This window comes from Emydura macquarii, unplaced genomic scaffold, assembly GCF_026122565.2.
Source record: "Emydura macquarii macquarii isolate MOO-44397 ecotype Brisbane River unplaced genomic scaffold, CSIRO-AGI_Emac_v2 contig_1876, whole genome shotgun sequence".
NCBI lineage: Eukaryota > Metazoa > Chordata > Testudines > Chelidae > Emydura > Emydura macquarii.
The window spans coordinates 21,078,257-21,100,120 of NW_027132013.1; the positions used below are offsets into that span (position 1 = coordinate 21,078,257).

The following is a 21,864-nucleotide window of genomic DNA, read 5'->3' on the forward strand; positions in this document are numbered from 1 at the left end:
GCTGAGGTGTCTTGATTCTAACCCAAGAAGAGCCCTCCTATTTATGTAAGCAGTGTTCAATGACTTTGCTCTCCAAAGAGAGTTTCTTTTAACGAAAAGTCCTTTACAGAGAAGAACCTGGGTTTTGGAACCGTAAAGGTCCAAAATTCCAAATATAAGCAGCCTTAGGAAAGAAAGCTGTCCTGAAGATGAACGATGCTACAAGAAGAAATAGTTACCACACCAGAAGACTCCCTGGACAACACAAGGAAGGGAGAGGAAAAAATCCCGCTTTGCGCTAAAGCAGAGGAAGATTTAAGAGTATTTACTGCTAAGATTCCATAGGGAATTTCTAGGCTTTGAAGGAAGCCAGAATTTGGCCTTGGAGAGCAAAAATACTGCCTTTCTAGAATCCTGAACTTGTAGTTCAGGTTCTGGTTCCATAAATCTAGACCATTGTTCTGGATCTTGAATTGAAATTACAAATTAATAAACTTAACTTCCATAGATACTGTTAAGATGTCCTTATTCCAAATAAATACCAAGAAAGATTATACTAGAAATAGGGAAGAAAAAGAACTTTAAACTAGCCTTAAGATTTGAAATCTTCTTCTAAGAGTCATAGTTGGACTGAGTTACAAGATTTAAACTGAATGCCTGTACAGTAACTAAGTATGTGTGCCTAAATTCAATCGTCTGTTCCTCACCTAGAGAGCACTGTAATTGTGAGGAAATTACATTTGCATTTTTGTATGTTAAGGTTGATCTAATAGTTACCATCTTACGGACGCTATTTTGCTATTCCTTAAAGAACTAAACTTGAGCTCATTACTGTTTTGCCATATATTTCAAATATCTGCAATTGAACTGTAGGCTTTTAGATCTCTGTGGAAAAATAGCATACTTTTTACTTGCTAGTGAAAGAAGCGTCCTTGGATCTCTCTCCCTTGTAATATTATACTGGGTGAGTAAGAGAAACTATCTTCAAACTTCAAAATCTCACTTCAAGCCTCATTGCTGTGCATTGTAAATTTTGGAATATTTTTATGCTGACTTTAATTGTATGTTTGTTTCTAACTACAGAGTTATCTGATGTTAATGACTTAAAGTGTAAGTTAAGCTACTCATCTCCATTTGAGTGCAGTAACTTAAATTGTTATAGGTTTCTTTGTTTTTTCCAATTACTAGGAGTACTGTGTTCCTTAATTACTTTTCTGCATCTCAGTCTTGCTAGTGTTTATACTTAAGAACATAAGAATGGCCATACTGGGTCAGATCAATGATCTGTTTAGCCCATATCCTGTCTTTTGTCAGTGGCCAGTGCCAGATGCTTCAGAAGGAATGAATAAAACAGCAATTCTACTTTGAGTGATTGCTCGTATCCGTTCCAATATAGGTGAGTGCACGCCACCATGCACTGGTTCCCGGAACTTTTTTCCCCTTAGCAGACCCCGTAGGGTTGGCTTAGGCAGCTCCTGGAGTACCGCGCTCATGCCACAGTATATGAGGCACCACTGACCCTACGGGCCCTCAGTTCCTTCTTTCCTCCCGTGACAGTTGCTGGAACGTCTCTGGCCTTTTGCCTCTCGCAAGTAGCATTCCCCTTACTGAACTTTGTTGTTGTTTGCATAGTTAAGTGTTAAGTATAGTGTTTAGTGTGAGTTAAGTTAGTTAGCATTAGAATAGAAGCCCTTAGGGCCGGGCCAGGCCCGGCTTACCTGGGTTTAAGTCTTGCGCCGCTTGTGGCAAGCCCCTTCCAGCGAGTGACCCTCATGATCGCTGTCTCAAGTGCCTGGGGGAGCAGCATTGGCGGGACAAATGCATGGTATGTAAAGCCTTCAAGCTTAGGACTCTGAAGGAGCGGGATATTGGGCTGAAGGCTATTCTGATGGAGGTGGTGCTCTGACCAGATTCCGAACCACCCTGTTCCACCTCGACACCGAGCATCTCCTAAGTGCAGAGCGCTCCACTGGCACCGGACACCACCCGACGCCGACCATCCCTGGTGCTGAAGAAGAAACGGCGCCAGGGCATGGAGTGCCCATGCTCCCCCACACCGCCTGCACGGGCGGGGTCAAGCGCAGAGGTGCACCAACCATGGCTCCTAGAGCTTGCTCTGGAGCCTGCATCTCCATGCAGAGAGCCTCCCCCAACTCCTGGAGGTCGGGGAGCACCCCTGCAAGGCCCGTTGAAACTGGAGACTTTCCATACAGCATGGACCTTAATGGCCATGCCCACGCCTCCGTCCCCCCCATGGCCGAGGGAGAGAGGGCTGGTGTCCCAGGGTAAACCTGCGCTGGGTGCCACTGGCGGATGGTCGAGACCCCTGTCAGGGGAGAAGTCTCCCACCAGACTGCCACAGAGGGTAGAATGTGGCAGCTCCCTTTGCAGCTCCGAGTCGGACTCATCAAGCTCATCCTCCCCGTGGCACCAAGGACGGTCCCCGGCAGCAGAGGCATCGTGCTCGAGGTGGCACCGATCTAAGACTGCCTCGCACAGTGGACGCAGCTCTCGCTTCCGCACCCTGGCACCGAGCCCTTGGCTGGCGTGGCACTAGACCCGATTTTCGGCACGGAGCCGGGCACCGAAAGACCTGGCCACTTCGATCCGTTGCAGATCTCGGTCTTTGGAGTCGGGCTCAGCATAGAGACGCCACGGATGGCACCGTTCCTGGTCCCCGAAACGTGTGGAGGGCATCATTGTCCAGCTCGTTGGGGTGTGCATCCTCGCTGTGGCACCAATGCTCTTCCATCTCGTCGGGGTCATCTAGAGGCCGGTCCCCGGCTAGGGGCAGTAAAAACTGGAAAAGGGATCATCAGCACTGGTCCAGCGACTCCGGGTCCCGGAAAGACAAGGGTAGTCAACGCCTGCAGGACGCTCCGCAGCTGGTACTGATGTCGGCACCAGGGTGGCCGCAAGGTCCCATGGGTCCCAATAAGGCCACTGCCAGGGGGGCACAGATGGGACAAGGAACTGTCAGTCCCATCCTCATTAGCGCAGCCAGTGGGGGCCCTCCCACCCCCCCCCGCCAACAGGCTAAGGGCCATTCCTCATAGGAGGAATCAGACCCAGAGGAGGGACCCTCCGCAGGGCCCCCTCAACAATCCTCCTCCTCTCCAGATGGGGTGGCTGCTAGAGACCACAGGGCGCCCCTACCAGACTTCAGGGCTCACCAAGAGCTCCTGAAAAGGGTGGCCTCTAACCTTAACTTAGAGCTTAAGAAACTGTCAGAGGAGGACGACTCCCTCTTCAGTGTTGTTGGCTCAGCAGGACCATCAAGGGTGGCTCTACCCGTACACAACAGCGTCCTTAAGCTGGCCAAGGCCCTGTGGAAAATCCCTGCCTCGGCTGCACCCACATCCAAGGGCGCCGAGAAAAAATACTTTGTCCCGGTAGAGGGGTTTGAGTTTTTGTTTACCCACCCATCCCTGCGGACCCTGGTGATGGATGCGGCCAACCAGAGGGACAGGCAGGGTGGCTCAGGCACCACCCCAAAAAAAAAGACAAATTAGATTTATTCGGATGGAAGGTATGCTCCACCGGGGCACTGCAGTTCATTGGGGCCCGGTGCCTCCCTGGGGTCTAAACCTGGTCCTCTCCAGACTAATGGGACCCCTCTTCGAGCCTATAGCTACATGCCCGCTGCTCGTTCTATCGTGGAAGGTAGCCTTCTTGGTGGCCATTACCTCGGCTAGGAGGGTTTCCGAGATTAGAGCTTTGGCTTCGGAGCCCCCCTACACAGTGTTTTACAAGGATAAAGTGCAGTTGAGACCCCATCCAGCCTTCCTGCCTAAGGTGGTCTCCCAGTTACACTATAACCAAGATATCTTCCTCCGCATGTTTTTTCCAAAACCACATGGGTCGGAGGAGGAGCGGAGATGGCACTCGCTGGATGTCAGGCGGGCCCTGGCCTACTACATGGATAGGACTAAGTCATTCCGGAAGTCGACGCAGCTGTTCGTTGTAGTGGCGGGCCAGATGAAAGGCTCACCTGTCTCCACTCAGCGCATCTCTGCATGGATCACTGCCTGCATCAAGTGCTGCTACGAGCAGGCGAATGTACCGCTTCCAGGGGCTGTTTCAGCGCATTCAACCAGAGTCCAGGCCTCATCTGCGGCCTTCCTGGAGAAGGTGCCCCTACAGGACATCTGCAAAGCCACTACCTGGTCGTCTGTACACACCTTCACGTCCCACTACGCCATCATGCAGTAGGCGAGAGAGGTCGTGGGATTCGGCAGAGCCGTGCTGATGAGAGCAGCTCACCGGTAACTCCTACCACCTCCAACGTATGGCTTTTTAATCACCTATATTGGAATGGATATGAGCAATCACTCAAAGTAGAAAACAGAGTTGCTTACCAGTAACTGTTGTTCTTCGTGATGTGTTGCTCATGTCCATTCCACAACCACCCTCCATCCCCGCTGTTGGAGTCGGCAGAAAGAAGGGACAGAGAGCCTGTAGGGTTGGCTGTGCCTCATATACCGCGGCATGAGCGCGGTACTCCAGGGGTCGCCTAAGCCAACCCTGTGGGGTCTGCTAAGGGGAAAAAAGTTCTGGGAACCAGTGCATGGTGGCGTACACTCACCTATATTGGAATGGATATGAGCAACACATTTCGAAGAACAGTTACTGGTAAGTAACCCTGTTTTATCAAGTGAACCATTCCTTGTCGTCCAGTCCCAGCTTCTGGCAGTCAGAGGTTTAGGGACACCCAGAGCATGGGGTTGCATCTATCACCATCTTGGATAAGAGCCATTGATGAACCTGAGCTGGGAGAGGTGGAGGTGAAGTTGTCTGATGTTGGGGTGACTCCCTCTTCCTGGTCATGTATCTGGTCTCCACTGAGCTGGGTTGTGGTCCGGGGGTGCACCTATCTGTGCACAAGCCTCTGCTGTTTGAACAGGTGTTCAGGAAGGTGAGTTCTCAGAGACAGTGTGCTGACACGCTCACTCAGGCACATGTGCTCCCTGAACACCAGTGGCGTACTGTGGGTCTCCGGTGCCTGGGGCTATACTAACGGTGGCGCACCCCCTCCACCCCCAGCGCCCCGCAGGAGCACTGTCTGCGGGCCCGTGTCCCGCTCTCCCCCACTTCCTCCTCCCCACGACAGAGGCAGCGACCCACAGGGGGAGGTCTGTGGGCTTCTGTCCTGCTCTCCCCCTCCCCCCCCCCCCCAATCAGTGGCAGCAACCCATGGGGAGGGGGTGTCTGTGGGCCTATGTCCCACTACCCTCCCCTTAGCGGCAGAAGCAGCAGCAGCGTGGGCATCAACAGGATGGGCAGCGCCCCGCAGGGTTGAGTGTGATGTCTGCGGGCCTGTTTCCTGTTCTCCCCCTGCTGTGGTGATGGCAGGGTGTGTGTATGTGATGACAGGCTCTAGTCCTAGCAGCTCCCTCCTTGCATCCAGTGCAGGGGAGGAGGAGCTGGGAGTAGGCCCTGGCTGCCTGTGATGGGACGGAGCAGTTTCTCCTTCTAGGGCCTGGCCACCACCCCTCCTCAGGCTGGCACCCTCTTATCCCTTTACTGCTTAGTTTGCTTAAGAGCCTTTGATGACAGACCTTGTCAAAGGCTTTCAGAAAGTCCAAGTACACTATATCCTCTGGATCACCCTTATTCATATGCTTGTTGACTCCATCAAAGAATTTTAATAGATTGGTGAGGCATGATTTTCCTTTACAAAAGCCATGTTGACTCTTTCCCAACATATTATGTTCATCTCTGTGTCTGATAATTCTGTTCTCTACTGTGGCTGCAGCCAATTTGCCTAGTACTGAAGTTAGCATTTACAGCCCATAAACCTAAGATTGTTTCTGGAGCCTCTCTTTTTTTTTTTAAATGGCGTTACATTGGCTATCAGTCATCTGGTACAGAAGCTAATTTAAGTGATAGGTTACAAACCACAGCTAATGTTATACAATTTCATATTTGAGTTCCTTTAGAACTTTTGGATGAATACCATCTGGTCCTAGTGATTTATTACTGTTTAATATATTCGTTTGTTCCAAAACCTTGGCTGCTGTTCTCAATCTAGGAGAGTTCCTTTAGCTCCCATTTAAAAAGAATGGGCCAGGTGTGGGAATCTCCCTCATGTACTCTGCAGTGAAGTCTGATGCATAGAATTCATTTAGTTCACCACTATGGCCTTGTCTTCCTGAAGCGCTCCTTTAGCGTTTTGACCATACTGTGTCCCCGCTGACTGTTTAGAGACTTCCTGCTTCTGACTTTTTTTTTTTTTTTTTTTAATTGCTGCTAGTTTGTGTCTTAGAATCATAGAATATTAGAGTTGGAAGGGACCTCAGGAGGTCATCTAGTCCAACCCCCTGCTCAAAGCAGTCTTTTGCTGGTTGCTCTTCAAATTCTTTTTTGGCCTGCTTAATTATAATTAAACTATGGCAAGTCAAGTGTAAATGTTACTACTGTTGGAGGGCCGTCTGATCCGGCCCGGTCGCTGCGGCCCTTCCTTGGGTCCAGACTCCAGGGAAGGCCACAGCACCTTCCTAAATGGGGAATAGCATCTCCGTATGTGTCGTAGTCCGGCCCTCAGGCAGGGCGGGCGAGCAAGCAGTATATTGCCCCCGGCCCTCAAGCAGGGCGGGCGAGCAAATAGTTAATGGCTCCGGCCCTTAGGCGGGGCGGGCGAGCAGTGGGGATGATGAGGCTGTCCCCGGGTGGCTAGGAAAGGTGGGGAGGGAGACACAGGCCCACCTGTCTCCACTGCGTCCCAGCCCAGGGCCCTAGTAGTGGCAAAGGCGTTGCCACTCAATCGGTGGGGCTCCCGCTGCAACATGCTGATGGGGCTTGCCATTGTCCCAGCCACTGATTATGGCTGTCCCTGGGCCACTTCCTCCCTGTACCCCAGGTACCTGGCTCATCAGGGTCCTTGGGGTTGCTGAGGTACTCGGTCCGGGGTAGATCTGCCAGTTCCTCCTCGTCCACAGGTGGTAAGGCGGGGAGCTCCTCTGCGAGGGGCAGCTCCTCTAGGTCACAGGGCTTGGGGAATGGCTTGGCCTCAGGCAGCTTGTCCAGGTCCTGTCCTGTCTCTGGGGCTCAGCGTCAGGCAGTTCCTCCAGGTCCCATCCAGCCTCGGGGGGGAGGAGGGAAAATCTCCCATCCAGGTTGTTCAGGGGTCTTGGTCTAGTCCTGGGGGTCGGGTGGCTCAGGCAAGTCGCTGGGCCCTTGTGGCCAGGTCCCGGCACCGGAGCCAGGTGGCCTGGTCCAGCTACGTGAAGGCCCTACCCAGTCTCCAGGTCCGGGGATGGTCTGAGTCTCTGCTCTGGGAGGCGAGCTTCCCTGGTATCAGCTTGGCTCCACTCTGGCTTAGGCCTCAGCCGGCAAGGCAGCATGTCTGCCTCTGGCAGCAGTCTCTCCCAGACTGAGCTCTGAGGCCTGGCTTTTATACTGCCCCTTCCTGTAGGGGCTCCACCCCACTGTCGCTGATTGGGCTGGCCGGGCGGTCCTATCACAGCCCAGCCCTTCTGTTGCCAGGCAGACTTGTCTGCTGGGCCTGTTTCGGTCCAGCTTGATCACTGTAGTCCTTCCTTGGGTCTAGACTCGGGGGAAGACCCAGCGCCTGCCTACAGCTACTTTTTATTTTTCTTAGTAGTATTTTACTTAGGATACCTTTTTGCCTCTAACCACCTCTTTTACTTTGTTTAGTCATGGTGGGATTTTTTTGATCCTCTTACTGTTTTTTATTTGGGATACACATTTTTTTTTTAGCCTCTGTTATGGTGTTTTAAAATAATTTCCATGCAACTTGCATGCATTTCACTCCTGTGACTACTTTTAAACTTCCATTTATCTTGCGTCCTCATTTTTGGGTAGTTCCCCTTTTTTGAAGTTAAATGCTACTGCACTGGGTTTCTTTGGTATTTCCCCCCCTACAAGGAAGTTAAATTTAATTATATTATGTTCGCTATTACTGAGCGGTTAAGCTATATTCACCTCTTTTACCAGATCCTTTGATTTAGGACTAAATCAGGAATTGGCTCTCCCCTGTGGGTTCCAGGACTAACTGCTCCAAGAAGCAGTCATTAATGGCATCTAGAAATCTTATCTCTGCATCCTGTCATGAGGTGACATGTTCCCAGTCAATATGGGGTTAATTAAAATCTCCCTTTTATTACTGGGATTTCTGTTTTTGGAGTCCCATGTCTTTCTAAACTTTTCTAAACTGTTTACCTTGTGTAGAATTCAAACTGCTACCTCACACACTACTTGCTTAGACTCTCTTACTATCTTTCACCATTTCCAAGCTGTAGCCTATTAATTCAACCAAAAGAGAGCTAATCTTACCTGCTCCTTATTTGGATGATTAATACATACCCTGCTTTGGTATGTGGTGTTGAACAATTTCCAGCTAGACAGTTGTGTCTGAACACTGATTAACCTTGAGCTGTAATTATCATATGACCTTGAATTTATTTCTTTAAATCCTTTGTTTAGTCCTAGAATTATGGTTCCTTAGGATAGAGTTGAGAAGAATTACTAGTTGTTTTACTAATCTTGTTTAAATTGGCATTATTCTCAAATATAGTTTCATATGTATTTTACCAGTTATTATTTTTCTTTAAGAGACTTTTTAAATAGTTTTGTAATCTAATTTATTTTCATTGAATTTACCTTAATTATTTGATGTCCTTTTACTTAATGTATTTATTGAAATGTTAATGATGCTTAATCAGTAGTCTGTCTCAATAGGAGACTTAAGGCTTGTCTAAAGGAACAATCAGACCACACCAAGCCGGTGGTGGTCCAATGATAACCTCCTGTGTTAACAGTTCATTGGAATGCAGCTCACAGTATTCTAACAAACTGTTAATGCAAATCAACAGGGTGCACAGGAACAGTTAGACCTTGCTCACAGTAGATTCACACCCCAGCTTGCTGTGATTTAATTGTTCATGTAGAGAAGCCCAGATACCCATTGATACGTTTAATGCCTTGAGTAGGTGACTGAATAATATGGTTGTTGATTCTCATGGCTTTGAGTTTTATACTTCTGCGTTAGCAGTTTTACAATATCGAATCAATTTTTGTTGTGATTTTTCTCTTATGTTATAGAATTACATAAGTAATTAGAAGTTGATTTTAAGTATTAATGTTACAATACTCATTTTCCTTTTATTTTATACGCTTAACTCATTTGTCTATTAATTGCTGATTAAATTGTATATTAGTCTTCTCTTGTCATTTTATATACTTACACAAAAAATCAATCAATTGGTATTTTATTTTCGTTACTTAAGTATTTCTTTTGTTTTGAAGAAAATGTTGATTTTTGAGGCATCACTTGGTGTGTTAAAAGAGCCCCTGCAACTAAAAATAGACATCCCCTAACATAGTTCATTAACAGCCTGTATCAATCATTTCATGATTTGATTTCTGGTTTCCCTGAACTAGTTGCATGAGAAACAATTATTTAATTCCATCTATTTAATTTTTGTTTCTTCGAGTTATCAGTTTTGATTATTTGGATTGTTCTTGTTTAGTAATTTATAGATAAAATTAACTGGCATTCAGATGCCTATTTCAACCCCACACCTTGTATTGACTGCTTATTTTTGATGAACGTCATCTATCAGAGACCTGTCTGAAATGTCATTTTTTTTAAATTTAATTTTAAATTGTTGTCTTTTTCAATACTTTGTTAATTCATCTCTTATTTGATTCTTTATTATTTAAACAGGGTCGTAGGGCTGTTAAAGAGGGAACTTATGTATCCTGTCAGGAAGCAAAAGAAGAGATCAAGGTAACTTCCTAAACTCTTTATTCCTCACTTAAAAAAATACAAAGAACAGCAAATTTGTATTAATTTATTTTTGTTAATTGCAATGGTGCTATAACTATATTGGTCCCAGGATATTAGAGAGGCTCTGTATAAGCTCGAAAGCTTGTCTGTTTCACCAACAGAATTTGGTCCAGTAAAAGATACTACCTCCCTAACCTTGACTATCCTTATTTTTGTTATGTAATCTTTATAAATTAATAAATGCAGAATTTTATATAATTTTTCTTTAAACTCCTTGAGATTGAATTTATCCCACCATGTTTGGTCAAATTAGATACACTTGTTCAACACTATCCTAAATCAGGAATCAGTTGATGTTTAGGTGTCTGTAGCAAAATTTTGCTTAAATGAGAGGAGGGATCATGAATGGGTTAAGAAGATGAAGGAAAAAAGGCCCAGAAATTCTCAAGCTTTGTTTTCTTATTTTTACCTGACTTGTAGAGGCACTCTGAGAATGTCTCCCAACGACCGCTTCATGTGGAGGTTCTGCATGCTGATGTTATGGCTCATCAGAAATTTGCGTTGCGCCTTGGTTCCTGGTTGAACAAACTTATGAGCTATTCAAGTAAGTATATAATTTACTTTGTTCCTGTAATGGGCTGCCATTTAGCAAGAGGTTCCCTCAAAAAATGTCCCTTAGTTAGCGATACATGAGTAGTCCTTATTAAATTGAATCAAATCACCAAAGTTTTTGCTTCATGATTGCAAAATTGCACTGCACATAAGAAACTTCTAATGTAAGGGCTCATTTCCTAATTAAATAACTCACTTCTCCTCTTTCACCAATGCTTTTCTGTCTTTCGAAAAAAGGCTATCATACATTCACCCTAAAAAACACTTCTGCAAATAATTTGTTTATCAAGAGCTTTAAAGAAATATAAGATGACATTTTGGAATCTTACACAAAGCCTATGTAATCCAACTTTATGTGAGTACCCGGTGTAAGGGCTGGAAGGGATCAAGTCACATCCCAACATGGCCTGCCCACCTGAGTTGAGATCTGGTGTAAAATTTGCTATGCAGGGCTGCCTTGACCCCCTTCCTAGTGAAATGTCAGTCCTCCAAAACCTCTGAATTTCTCTCATTATTAGCTAAATCTACTCTGTGGAAATTAGTGGGGTTATTCTGCAGAGCAACAAGTATGCTGAGATCACACTTGTGTAGAAACGTTAACGTTAGTAGGTGATCTATGATCTTGTTTTTAAGATCAGAATCAAGAAGTAACTTCTGTATGAAATTCTCTCTTAAACAGACTTGCATTTTGTTGGGAGGACCCCTTGATTGTTCAGTGACATTACATAAATTGATGTATTTGTCTCTTTAGGTGACTTCCGCCAAATCTTTTGTCAAATATGCCTTGAAGAAGCTGACTCTGAAAAGCCCTGCCTTATCAGCACGTTGATGCTTTGGGATGCAAAGCTTCATAAAGGTAGGGTGGGTGGGTGGGTGTGTGTGTGTGTGTGTAAATTACTCTGAACTGAAGTGGCAATCCACTTTCATATATTACATAAATAATTGCCCTGAAGTTGAAGTCATGGTTGTATAAGTTACCTCTTTTGATGTAGTTCTTAATTCTAGGGCAGCTGACGTTTGAGAATATGATTGATGTTTTTGGTATGTGTCTGCCTCATATACTTTCCTTCCAAATTTGTGTATTGTGGAGGATCTGTTCTGAGAATGTAACTTGACTATGAAAAGTTGCTCTTTTTCAAATGTAAAATGCTATGAAATGGAAGGTCTGATAACCTTTCAACTACAGTGACATAAATAGTATTGTTTATATATGTAGCTACAGTAGATAAATAAAGGACAAAAGGAAGATGCACCTTCATTACTGAAAGTGGTAGAATATTCAGTACAAAATAACTAGAGTAGAAAGTGTCTGAGAAGAGAGTGGTATAACTGATGGTGTAAACTAGGATTTAAGAGCCCAGAGCAAGACTATCCGAAACTGTCACAAATGGAGAAGCAAATCCTGCAGAACTAGAAGGTTCCTCCTGTTTCCAAACTAAATACAGAGGAGCTGTTAAGCTTTCTTAGCCTCACTGTTTATGGGTAACACACATGACTTTGCTGATCTAAAAAAATCTGGTTTTAGGGGCTTGTGTGCATACAGTTTTTATGCTGATTTCACTATCTATTTAGAAACTAAAGTAGTTGTACTCCCGTATTGTGGATGCTCATAGTATGTTAGTTTATTTCTGTTTTTAAACCTATGTAATGTAATTGGTACAAGAATGTAGACAGGTCCTTGAAAGCCAAGGTGCAGAGATGAAAGCTAAAAAGAAATTGAGCTCAGTGGGTCCCAAAAGGGTGGGGAAAACAGAGCCATGTTGAAGAAGTCGATTGCTGTATTTACCAGAGTTCTGAAGCAGATACCTAATGAACATTGTTAAAATGAATAATAGGCCACTTGCCAAGGGGTTGATTTTATGTGTGTATATACATAACTTTCTCAGTACTTCTAATGACTTGGAATTTCCTTTTCTTTTCATCTGTTTGATTCCTGCACAAAAACCAAAAAATAGTGTTAGTACAATAAGAGTAAAGCAAATTTTATTATCTTCACAGGGGCAAGGAAGATTCTTCATGAACTTATCTTCAGCAGTTTTTTCATGGAAATGGAGTACAAAAAACTTTTTGCTATCGAATTTGTGAAGGTAATCAGCTGTCCATATTTTCTTATATGTTGTAGTTATAAATTTTAAACCAGTGATCTCACCAGCGAAAAACTGGAGAGTAAAAATTATGGATGAAATTTGAAACTGATATTCATTTCCAAACTCTTCTCTTTTGTGCTTCCATGTCCATGGTATTTTAACTTTTTAAAAAATATAGAGGAAGAGATTTTTGAGAAAGTGGAATGGTTACTCCTAGAGTATATACATGGGTGTTTATGCCCTCTTTAAATATACGTTGACTTGATAACCCCCATAAAACCACCTGTTTATAGTAAAGCTACATCTTTTAATAGTATTTTGCACATTCACTGGCTTAATTGCAGAAAGTATTTTTTTCACATCAGTACGGATATCAGTTTTAAGGTAACTTGCAGTTTGTACAGAAATTCAGTGTAGATGCTGTCCATCTGAAATACAGGATTGTAAATAATGCTTGACAAAACCTTACCGAGACACGTGTATAATGTAATCCTTATCACACTGTAGCAGTAAAGTTCTGTGGATACTGGCTCCAAAGAGGAACTGCTCTTTATGCTCCAGCCTTGAAAGAAGTTGCTTCAGTGTCTGAAAAGCAGAACTGTATCCATTTAAGAATATAAATAGTATACAACATAAAACAAAACATACAAATAACTTGTAAGCTGTATTCACTGGTTGAGGGGGGTGCCTAGGCAATTTGGCCCAGAGAACCAACATCTTCCTCTAATCTAAAAGGGGGTGCAAGTTCAGCCGCAACCTAATGGAATGGAGGATAAAAGCCATAACTTGCCATTCTGGGGTGAATTTTAGAAATACTGAGAATTGTCTTGATTGTAAACTAATGAACTTACAACATGGAGCACATTAAAAACGCTCCTAGCTCAGCCAAAAGAGTATGAGATGTCAAGATCACTGACTCAGTCCCCACATTAGATGTGTAAGTGTAGATGCTAACCTGCCACAGTGATGAGCACAGTATAAATACATTTAATACATGCTGCTAGATGTCTGTTACCATTGAAACAGTGAGTACACTGGAAAACTATCTGATTTTTTTTTTTTTAAAAAGATGATGCAATATTTGAGAAATGGATGCAATGTAAAGACTAGTAAAACATATTTTTCTTTGTTATGAGAGACAATCCACTTATTACTAGCCAAAAATGTGAATGACACTCCCTTACATGCCCATTCCAAAGAGGAAAAGAATTATGCTGCTGAATCTATAGAGCTTTTGGTGGCAACTCTTTAACAGAACAGTACATATTCTATTCTGTGTAGGGGATAAAGACCTATTTTATTGTTCTTGCAAAGACTGTGGGTGGGTGGGTGGTTTTTCTCATTGAAGAAGGATGGCAGTGTGAGAGATAAAGGAATTAGGTTCCATCCAGCAAAATAGTTAAGCATGTGCTTAATTTAAAGAAAAGTTGTTGGTACTACCTTATGTATAAAGTTAACCACATTAAGGGCTCTGCTAGATCAGGGGTTTTGTACAGTTCATGCATGTTGATTTGGAGCTGTTGGAGTGATAAAGGCATCTGTTTTAATAGTGTTTCTTTCAAGTGAAAATTAAAATGTTTTGCTTTGATTTAGCTTTAGCTGTTAATCATTTTTCCCAACATTCTCCTTTTCACAGTATTACAAGCCATTGCAAAAAGAATACATCAGTGATGACCATGATAGAAGTATCTCAGTGACTGCACTTTCAGTTCAGATGTTCACTGTACCCACTCTGGTATGTATGACCAGCTACCTCAGTAAATCTATCATGACCTTGGGGTGGTTTATCACAATACCATATTTGTAGGGTGTTTCATGCATTTGTGGCCAAAGCAAAAAGGATATTTAGAGTTTTGCTAAGATAAAAGGGTAAATAGTTGTGTTTTTTGTCTGAAGTTTGTATGAAAATTCATCACAAAAAAGAGAAGGAATGCAAGTAAATGGAGTTGTGCAAAAGGTCATTCTATACATCAGTTAAATTTTTGTTAGTCTGCTGCTCAAAATTACCTTTTCATGTTAAATGGCAAGATTATCTTTTTCCTGCAGGGTGTGTGTACGTGTGTGTGTGTACGTGTGTGTGTGTACGTGTGTGTGTGTACGTGTGTACACATAGAAGCCCTAAAAGATGGGAGGGGTATGTGTTTCAAAGGTAGGGTTCATGGTTGGTTTTTACATACAGAAATTCAGATCTCATCTGCTTTGTCTTTCAAGAAAGACTTTATAGCTGTCTGGGGACTTATTGGTTGTCATGCAGCTATTAAGGAAGTGAAGCATGATCAATTCAGAAGAGTCATTTTTGTTCAGATTGTTAACAAATGTTCTAGATACCTGTGTAACTTGGACTCTGGCCAAATACTTAGAGACTCTCTAGGTGAAAAGAATCAGCATCCTGTTCTTTTTCAATAGAAGAATGAGAGAGCTCCCACTCTAGTTTTCTATTCCTCTAGCAAAAAAAGGGGAAGACAAGATTTGATGTTTGTAACATTTCTAAAGTAAAAACCATGAGGAGGGTGTGTGTGTGTGAAACTTTCATGCCAGTTTATACATCCATAAACAAAAGACACAAACACATTCTTTCCTTTACGGTTTTGCCTTACAAGTCAGTCACTACATAAAAATACCAGCATACAGAAAATGAGCCAGATTCAGCAGAGCTGGAACAAGGAGGGATTATACCTGTGCAGGAGGGGGAATTCACCCTGGCGTAGGACAGTCAGTGTTGTGGGATCACACCTTTCCTTCAAGGTTTATATGAGCTTTAGCTCTCACTAGCTTTAACTTACCTGCAGGAGCGTTGGTAGGAGCCACTCAACTGGCACACTTCCCTCCTGCTCTGGCCACACTCTTCCAGCCCACAGCCACCCATTTTTCAGGTGATGGGGCCATTAGAGTCCTCCTGCGTGGCATTACTGCTATTACAGTAGCATAAAGCAGGCTCAGTCTTGTTTTTAGACATCATCCTCTTTACTGCAAGTATGGCTCAGCTGACACACCATGCTAGAGGAGGTTTGTCAAACTACAAGCTGCTTTATATGTATACAAGCTGTATTATGGTGTCATGGTGAGAACATCCAAATGATGTTCCAAATTATGAATTAATAGGAGCAGAGAGAGTCTGCCTATGCTTGCAGCCCGGCAGATTGTTATTGAAACACCATTTCCCATACAGGCACGGCATCTTATTGAAGAGCAAAATGTAATTACCGTCATCACAGAGACACTACTAGAAGTGCTGCCAGAGTACCTGGACAAAAATGACAAGTTCAACTTCCAGGGTTACAGCCAGGACAAATTGGGCCGGGTGTATGCTGTCATATGTGACCTCAAGTAAGTGTACATTTGCGGAGGGAGTATGAAAATCTTCCACAGACTTCCTTGTTGTTACCTTGCTTTCAGGTAGATCCCAAATAGTTTAAAGTAGCAAAAGAAACTGCAAAACAATGCAGTACTGTAACAAACCCAGTGGACACACATCCTTTAATCTGGTTCCTCTTGTGTTTCATGGTGGCTGTAATAATGCCAGCATAAGTGCATGTTGAGGGAGGGGTTAAGGCTAATTGAGGATTAGTGATACATAGTGGTGGTGGATTAGTTTTAAATTGTTAATGTATTTAATTCCACACCTCTTCTGGCTATGGAGATGTTCAATACGTAGTTCGATAGTCGTTAGAATTTTGTGACCTTTCTTTGGCAGGTCATTCTTAACATCATTTGTTCAGAAAATTTTGGTTACAACAGATACTAATATATGCTTCAAGATTCTGCTACGTATGTTTAGGTTATGAATTATGTAAACTAAAAATAGTGTAATTTGATAAATAAGCAAAGAGATTTTAGTTATTTAAGTCTCATTGAATACTGTTTGCATATTCATGCCCATGATCCCAATTGTAGGCAGCCATCACAGTTTATTTTGGAAACAGTGTACTGTGTTCAGAAATAGATTGATATCATCAGTTAGAATGATGAAAGTAGACACACCTGACATGGAATGGACATGAACAACACATCGTAAAGAACAACAGTTACAAAAGGTCAGTAACTGTTCTTTACAAAGGCAAGAAACGTGAATTGAAAATCAGTCAAGAAGTTCTCTAAAATCCTTTTCTTTTACGTAAAGCAATGAGAATTTCCAAGAAACACTGGATTTATCAGACTATCAACTATTCTAGCATACTCGTCATCCTAGATTACATATGTGGTGATATATATACCAGCAATGAATAATAGAAATGGCCTGTTACGTTAAGCCCATGTCCCTGCTAGTGCAGGATTCTTCTCTACAATACAACCTCCTCTCTCTAGGGGAGAAAAAAAAATCAACCCACCATTTAAAAAAAAAAGAAGTTGCACTTACCACAAACCTTGTTACACATTTCCCTTCAAGGCCCAATCCAATTTGCCTTAAAATTACTGGGATTACTCTCTTTGAGTGATTTGACTGTTGGATCTGGTTTCTTACTGAAGTTCTTGTAGTGACTGCAGTGATAGTTTTAACCCAGTATGGCTCTTAGTGTAAATAACTTAATTCAGGATACAGTCTAAAATAGCAGAATGAAGAGTGGCCATTATGCTAGTTCTTTTATACTGATACGGTTGCTTAACGAATGAGGTCAAAGTTTCCTAAATTCAGACAGTGGTGGTTCCCTAACATATACTGTAATTTTATTTTGGCTGCTTGGATGTGCAACCCCCAAAGCCTTCCTTTTTGTGATCAAGGATGGTGGTGTGACGTGGTGGTGATGATGATGATGATGACTTAATCTAATGAATTTGAAAACATTCTGGTTATCAATATGGGCGAAAGAAAATCCTGAACTATGAGAAATATCATTCTTTGGGACAGGTATATCTTAATCAGTAAGCCTACAGAGTGGACAGACAGACTGAGGGTACAGTTTTTGGAAGGGTTCCGGTCTTTCCTGAGGATTCTGACTTGCATGCAGGTAGAGTACATTTAATAATGTTTTTCTAATGTGCCATTCCAAAGATATTAGGATATTTCTGTCATCTGTTCACATGGTACTCTCTATGGTAACGTTCTGCATGTTTCAGGCACAAAACTGAGATCACAAGTGGGTGGGGGTAGATTGTAACACCATACCTGTTTCAGCCATCTGTGAACAGCCTACATTTTCCCTTCTGTTTATGGGATTTTCTGTTAATTAAGCTTTTGATTACTTATCTTGGTGAATATTCTATGGGGCTCTTCATTGCAGGGGATGGAGGAGATACAGAGACAGATTGGTCAACATATTGAGGTGGACCCAGACTGGGAAGCCGCCATTGCTATCCAGATGCAGCTGAAGAACATACTTCTGATGTTCCAAGAGTGGTGTGCCTCTGATGTAAGGAAAGACTGTTTGTGGGTCTTAGGCATGTGTCTGTTGAGTATATTGTTTAGTGAACTGGAAGCTTTTCTGAAAAGCTGCACTGTTGTACAATACAGAACCTTATAGTTCACCTTTATAAAAAACTAACCCACGAACAGATTTTTTTGTTGATAGTCTGCAGTTTGTTCTTCTATGAAATACATACGACATGGCTACCAAACTTCTTGTTTATTACTTTGAAAGGAAATTTCAGGCCTCTGGAGACTTTGAGTTTCTGCAAAAAAGTCTCATTCCTCTTCTGGGTAGTAATATGATCTGATACCACAGTGGGTATGGTAAAAGAACCTAGATAGGGAACACAGTTGTATTTAGACACTAGTATATAATCATCTCTATGTACCTGATATTAAACACATCCTAGTGAAGTCTGTTAAGCATTTCCATTGTCATCTCATGGGTTTATAACTCGACTAAAACAATTCACTTCAAGTTAAAACATAACACATTGGGTCGGACATGTTTGCAAATATTGGAGTTTGGAAATAGTCTACTGGAGTATGTGGAAAGATGTAGTACATAAGGGCCCATTGCTATTTGTCTGAATTTATTTAGAGGTGTGGGGAAGGAAGGGGATGAAAAATTAAAGGGAGAGGGAGGAATCCGAAAATTGGAAAGTCCCAATTTTTCTGTTTTCAAAAATCAAAGTCATATAAGATTTTAAGTCAAAACAAAATGGACATTTTTTATTTTGAATTGTGGCTTTGAAATGAAATTTTTTCATTTCAAATTTTCCAGTCAAATTAAAAAGATCTTCTAGAAACTCACATTTTTCCTTGGAAAATTTTGATGAAAGCACATTTTCCAGAGCATGGGAGGGGGAGTTTTTTGGTTGAAAATCTTTGACCAGTTCTAATTTTTATGCAAGTAAATATTAATGATTGATATATAGGTTCAAACTATAATATGGTATATTCAATGATGATATAAGTTCAAAACCAAATATATAGGTTCAAACATGGGCAAAACTCTATTTTCCATAGACTTCTACGTGTAAACTAATATATGGATCTGTTTTAAGAAATAAGGAAATAATTGTCATGGATTTTTAGTGACCTCATTAAACCATAAAAACAAATGGCAGGTGGATGAGCAGTGTATTTGTGTGTGGGTTTTGTTTAATGAACCACATAAACATCTTCTCAATTGTAGGAAGACCTGTTGCTGCAGGCTTACAAAGAGTGTCATACAGCTGTGATGAGGTGCAGCACAAGTAGCCATTCACGGGAGAAGACAGTGCTTCAGCTATGTGGCCACACTCTGGAAAGCAAACGCTACAGAGTGTCAGTAGATCCTGTCAGCATACACCTGCCACTGTCCAGGACTCTTGCAGGTGAGAGTCAACATGCTTTACTTTTTTAACTGCTTTTTGTAATTTGAGCTTCATCTTCCATCTCCACTTTCTCATCCTTCAGGTATGTTGTTTAATCTCTGGCATTGTCCAAAAATGTGTGTATTTATATTCTAAATTTGGAACAGTAGTCTAAAATGTGTTAAAATAGCAATTGCTTTATATTGAGCTTACAGATTAAAAGTGGTCTCACTGGAAATTGTTACCCAAGTTAATGTTTTTATAGCATCAGAATAAGTATATTCAGTAAATCATGTGACTATAGTATATATTTCAGAGAGGGGAAAAACTCACTACATAGGAAATGTGATATAGCGAAGGCAGAAGGCTGTAGGAAAGTGATTGAAGGCAGATATATAAGCCTCAGAATGCTCGGGGCTCTGTTCCCTGCAGTTTAGCTGAGGGTCATTAGGGGGGCAATTAGGAGCAGCTGGGGGCAATTAGGGACCAGCCAGGTGCTCCATAAAAACCCTCCGCCCCAAACAGACAGGGCACGAGCTGGGAGGAGTAGAAGTGCTGTGCTGTGTGTTGAAGTGCTGAGTTGCGAGGAGGAACAGACCAAAGTGCAGAGATTCTGTGGAGGAAGGTACCAGGCTCAAGAAGCCAGAAGGAGGGGGAAAACTAGCCCAGGGGAAGAGAAGTGCAGTTGGGAGTATGGTGCCAGCAGCACATAGCTGCTTCTCATAGGGCCCCTGGGCTGGGACCCGGAGGAGTGGGTGGGCCCGGGTCCCTACCCCCTCCTCGGGGAAGACAGGGTGACTGAAGACGCCCTGACCCACTACAAGCCACCAGAGCGTGAGACCCGCTAAGGGGGAGTCGGCTGCCTGCCACAGAAATGATTTTCAAATTTTACTGTATTAGGAAAATCAGATTTGAACTTTTTTAGAGGAATGATCTGGTCCCCATCATCCTGAGTTTCAAATTGCAGAGTGAGCGAGTGCAGCTTGCTTATCACCTGTAGAAAGAAGGAGGGGCTAACTTTCTGTGTTCTGCAGCACCATCTTTTATCAGGGAGCCTTCTTGTCTATAAGGTTGCTGTGACACTGAGTCTTTTGGGGTATGTGGTGGGGGAGAAATAGAATGGTTTTCGATGGTTTTGAAGAGTTAACAAATCAGAAATATTAACTTTAATATGAACACACAAGCTCAAAAGAAAGTCTGCTTAGGGACTTAGGTGCCCTGACCTGAAGTTAAAAATTTAATCCATAACAAAGACAAAAACAGCAGGAACAGACCAGTGGTCAGTCTTGGCACACACAAAAACCCAGCCAGTGTAAACAATAAAAAAGAGAGTTTTCTTCACCTTCCATATACATTTGGGGAGAAAACATGAACTGCAATGGGAATGCCATGCCAGCAGTTTCCTTCTAAACTGAGGAGACTCTCACACTAGCACTTCCATAGTCCCAATTGTAGCAGTATGTCATGGAGGAACAAGAGGCAATCTTTCAAGTCAGCTAGTCCCAAATCAGAAGCTGGAAGTGGACGATGGGATGGATCACTCGATATTTGCTTGTTCTGTTCATTGCCTCTGAAACACCTGGCATTGGCCATTGTCAGAAGATAGGATATTGGGCTATATGGACCATTGGCATGACCCAGTATCGCCGTTCTTATGTCCTTATTTAGGGCTTTGTAGGTCAAAACCAACACCTTTTGTTAAACTCTTCTTGGAAACTAATAGGTAGACAGTACAGATCCTTGAGACCGGTATCATGGTTAGTCATGGGATCTGAGCATAACAAATAAGTGCTTTTTGCATTTTGCATTCATTTCATTTTCCAAATAGATTTAAAATACAGGCCTATGTAGAGCATATTGCAGTAGGCTGGTCTTGAAGTGGTAGATTACAGTAGCTATATCCACCCTGAAAATAAAGGAATGGCTGGGTGCTGCTCTGGAGAGAGGTAGTAGGGAAGCTATCCTAGGTGCATATGATCATGTAAAAACCAGTGGAAATCTAAAACATCCATGTTGCTTCCCCCAGTCTGCCATTATCACCATGGCATTCTTTGGACTTAGCCTTTACTAATATACTTCTTTCTATGCCCCATCTGCTGCTAAACACTGAGAGAGATGCTCAACTGCATCCTCTGCGTCATATGAACAGGAGATGTAAAGCTAGGCATTTTAGGAGACTAGAACCCTCTTTGCATGAGAGCACTTCATTAACTCCTGAGGTTAGATCCTCAGAACAGTGACAAGTAGGTTACGGCCGTGACTTCAGACCACAGGAGGCAGTAATTAGTTCATGGCATATATAATATCCAATCGTGCAATCTCTTATTCTAACGCAAACACTAGCTGGCCCCACACACTCAATCTGCAGATTCTGCATGAGTTTGCACAGACAGCTGCTTGGGATAATCCCATTATGATCATGGTATCCATGAAGTTTTGGGCTAATGCTGAATAATCTATATGAATTGCAAAATTCCTGGGTACTATTGGCTTTGATTTCAACTCCCCATAAGAAGAACTTCATGAACTCATGCAAGGGACTTTGTGGGGCAGCAGAGCAGTGAGTAGCTGTTGCTTTCCCTAAAGTTGAATTGAAACCAAATGCTGTTCCTAAATTGTGTTTCTTGTCACAGCACTGGCCACCAAGGCAACTTGTATCAGACCTTGTAATCTTTAGTGAGACTGCTCCCTTGGTTGCATTATAGGTGACCACAGGCTGTCACTTAAGCAGGA

At 42.8% G+C, this 21,864-nt stretch overlaps 1 protein-coding gene across 2 annotated transcripts in view; it reads left to right on the forward strand.

Moving 5' to 3' along the window:
* Nucleotides 1–21,864, forward strand: part of UBR1 (ubiquitin protein ligase E3 component n-recognin 1) — a 144,322-nt gene that overhangs the window by 22,900 nt on the left and 99,558 nt on the right. For both annotated transcript variants that reach the window (XM_067557899.1, XM_067557900.1), the window contains exons 7-15: nt 9,668–9,730; nt 10,211–10,334; nt 11,094–11,198; nt 12,341–12,429; nt 14,066–14,164; nt 15,599–15,756; nt 17,276–17,375; nt 17,649–17,777; nt 18,972–19,152. In XM_067557899.1, coding sequence (XP_067414000.1) covers nt 9,668–9,730; nt 10,211–10,334; nt 11,094–11,198; nt 12,341–12,429; nt 14,066–14,164; nt 15,599–15,756; nt 17,276–17,375; nt 17,649–17,777; nt 18,972–19,152 — 1,048 coding nt within the window. The remainder of the gene's footprint in view (nt 1–9,667; nt 9,731–10,210; nt 10,335–11,093; nt 11,199–12,340; nt 12,430–14,065; nt 14,165–15,598; nt 15,757–17,275; nt 17,376–17,648; nt 17,778–18,971; nt 19,153–21,864) is intronic.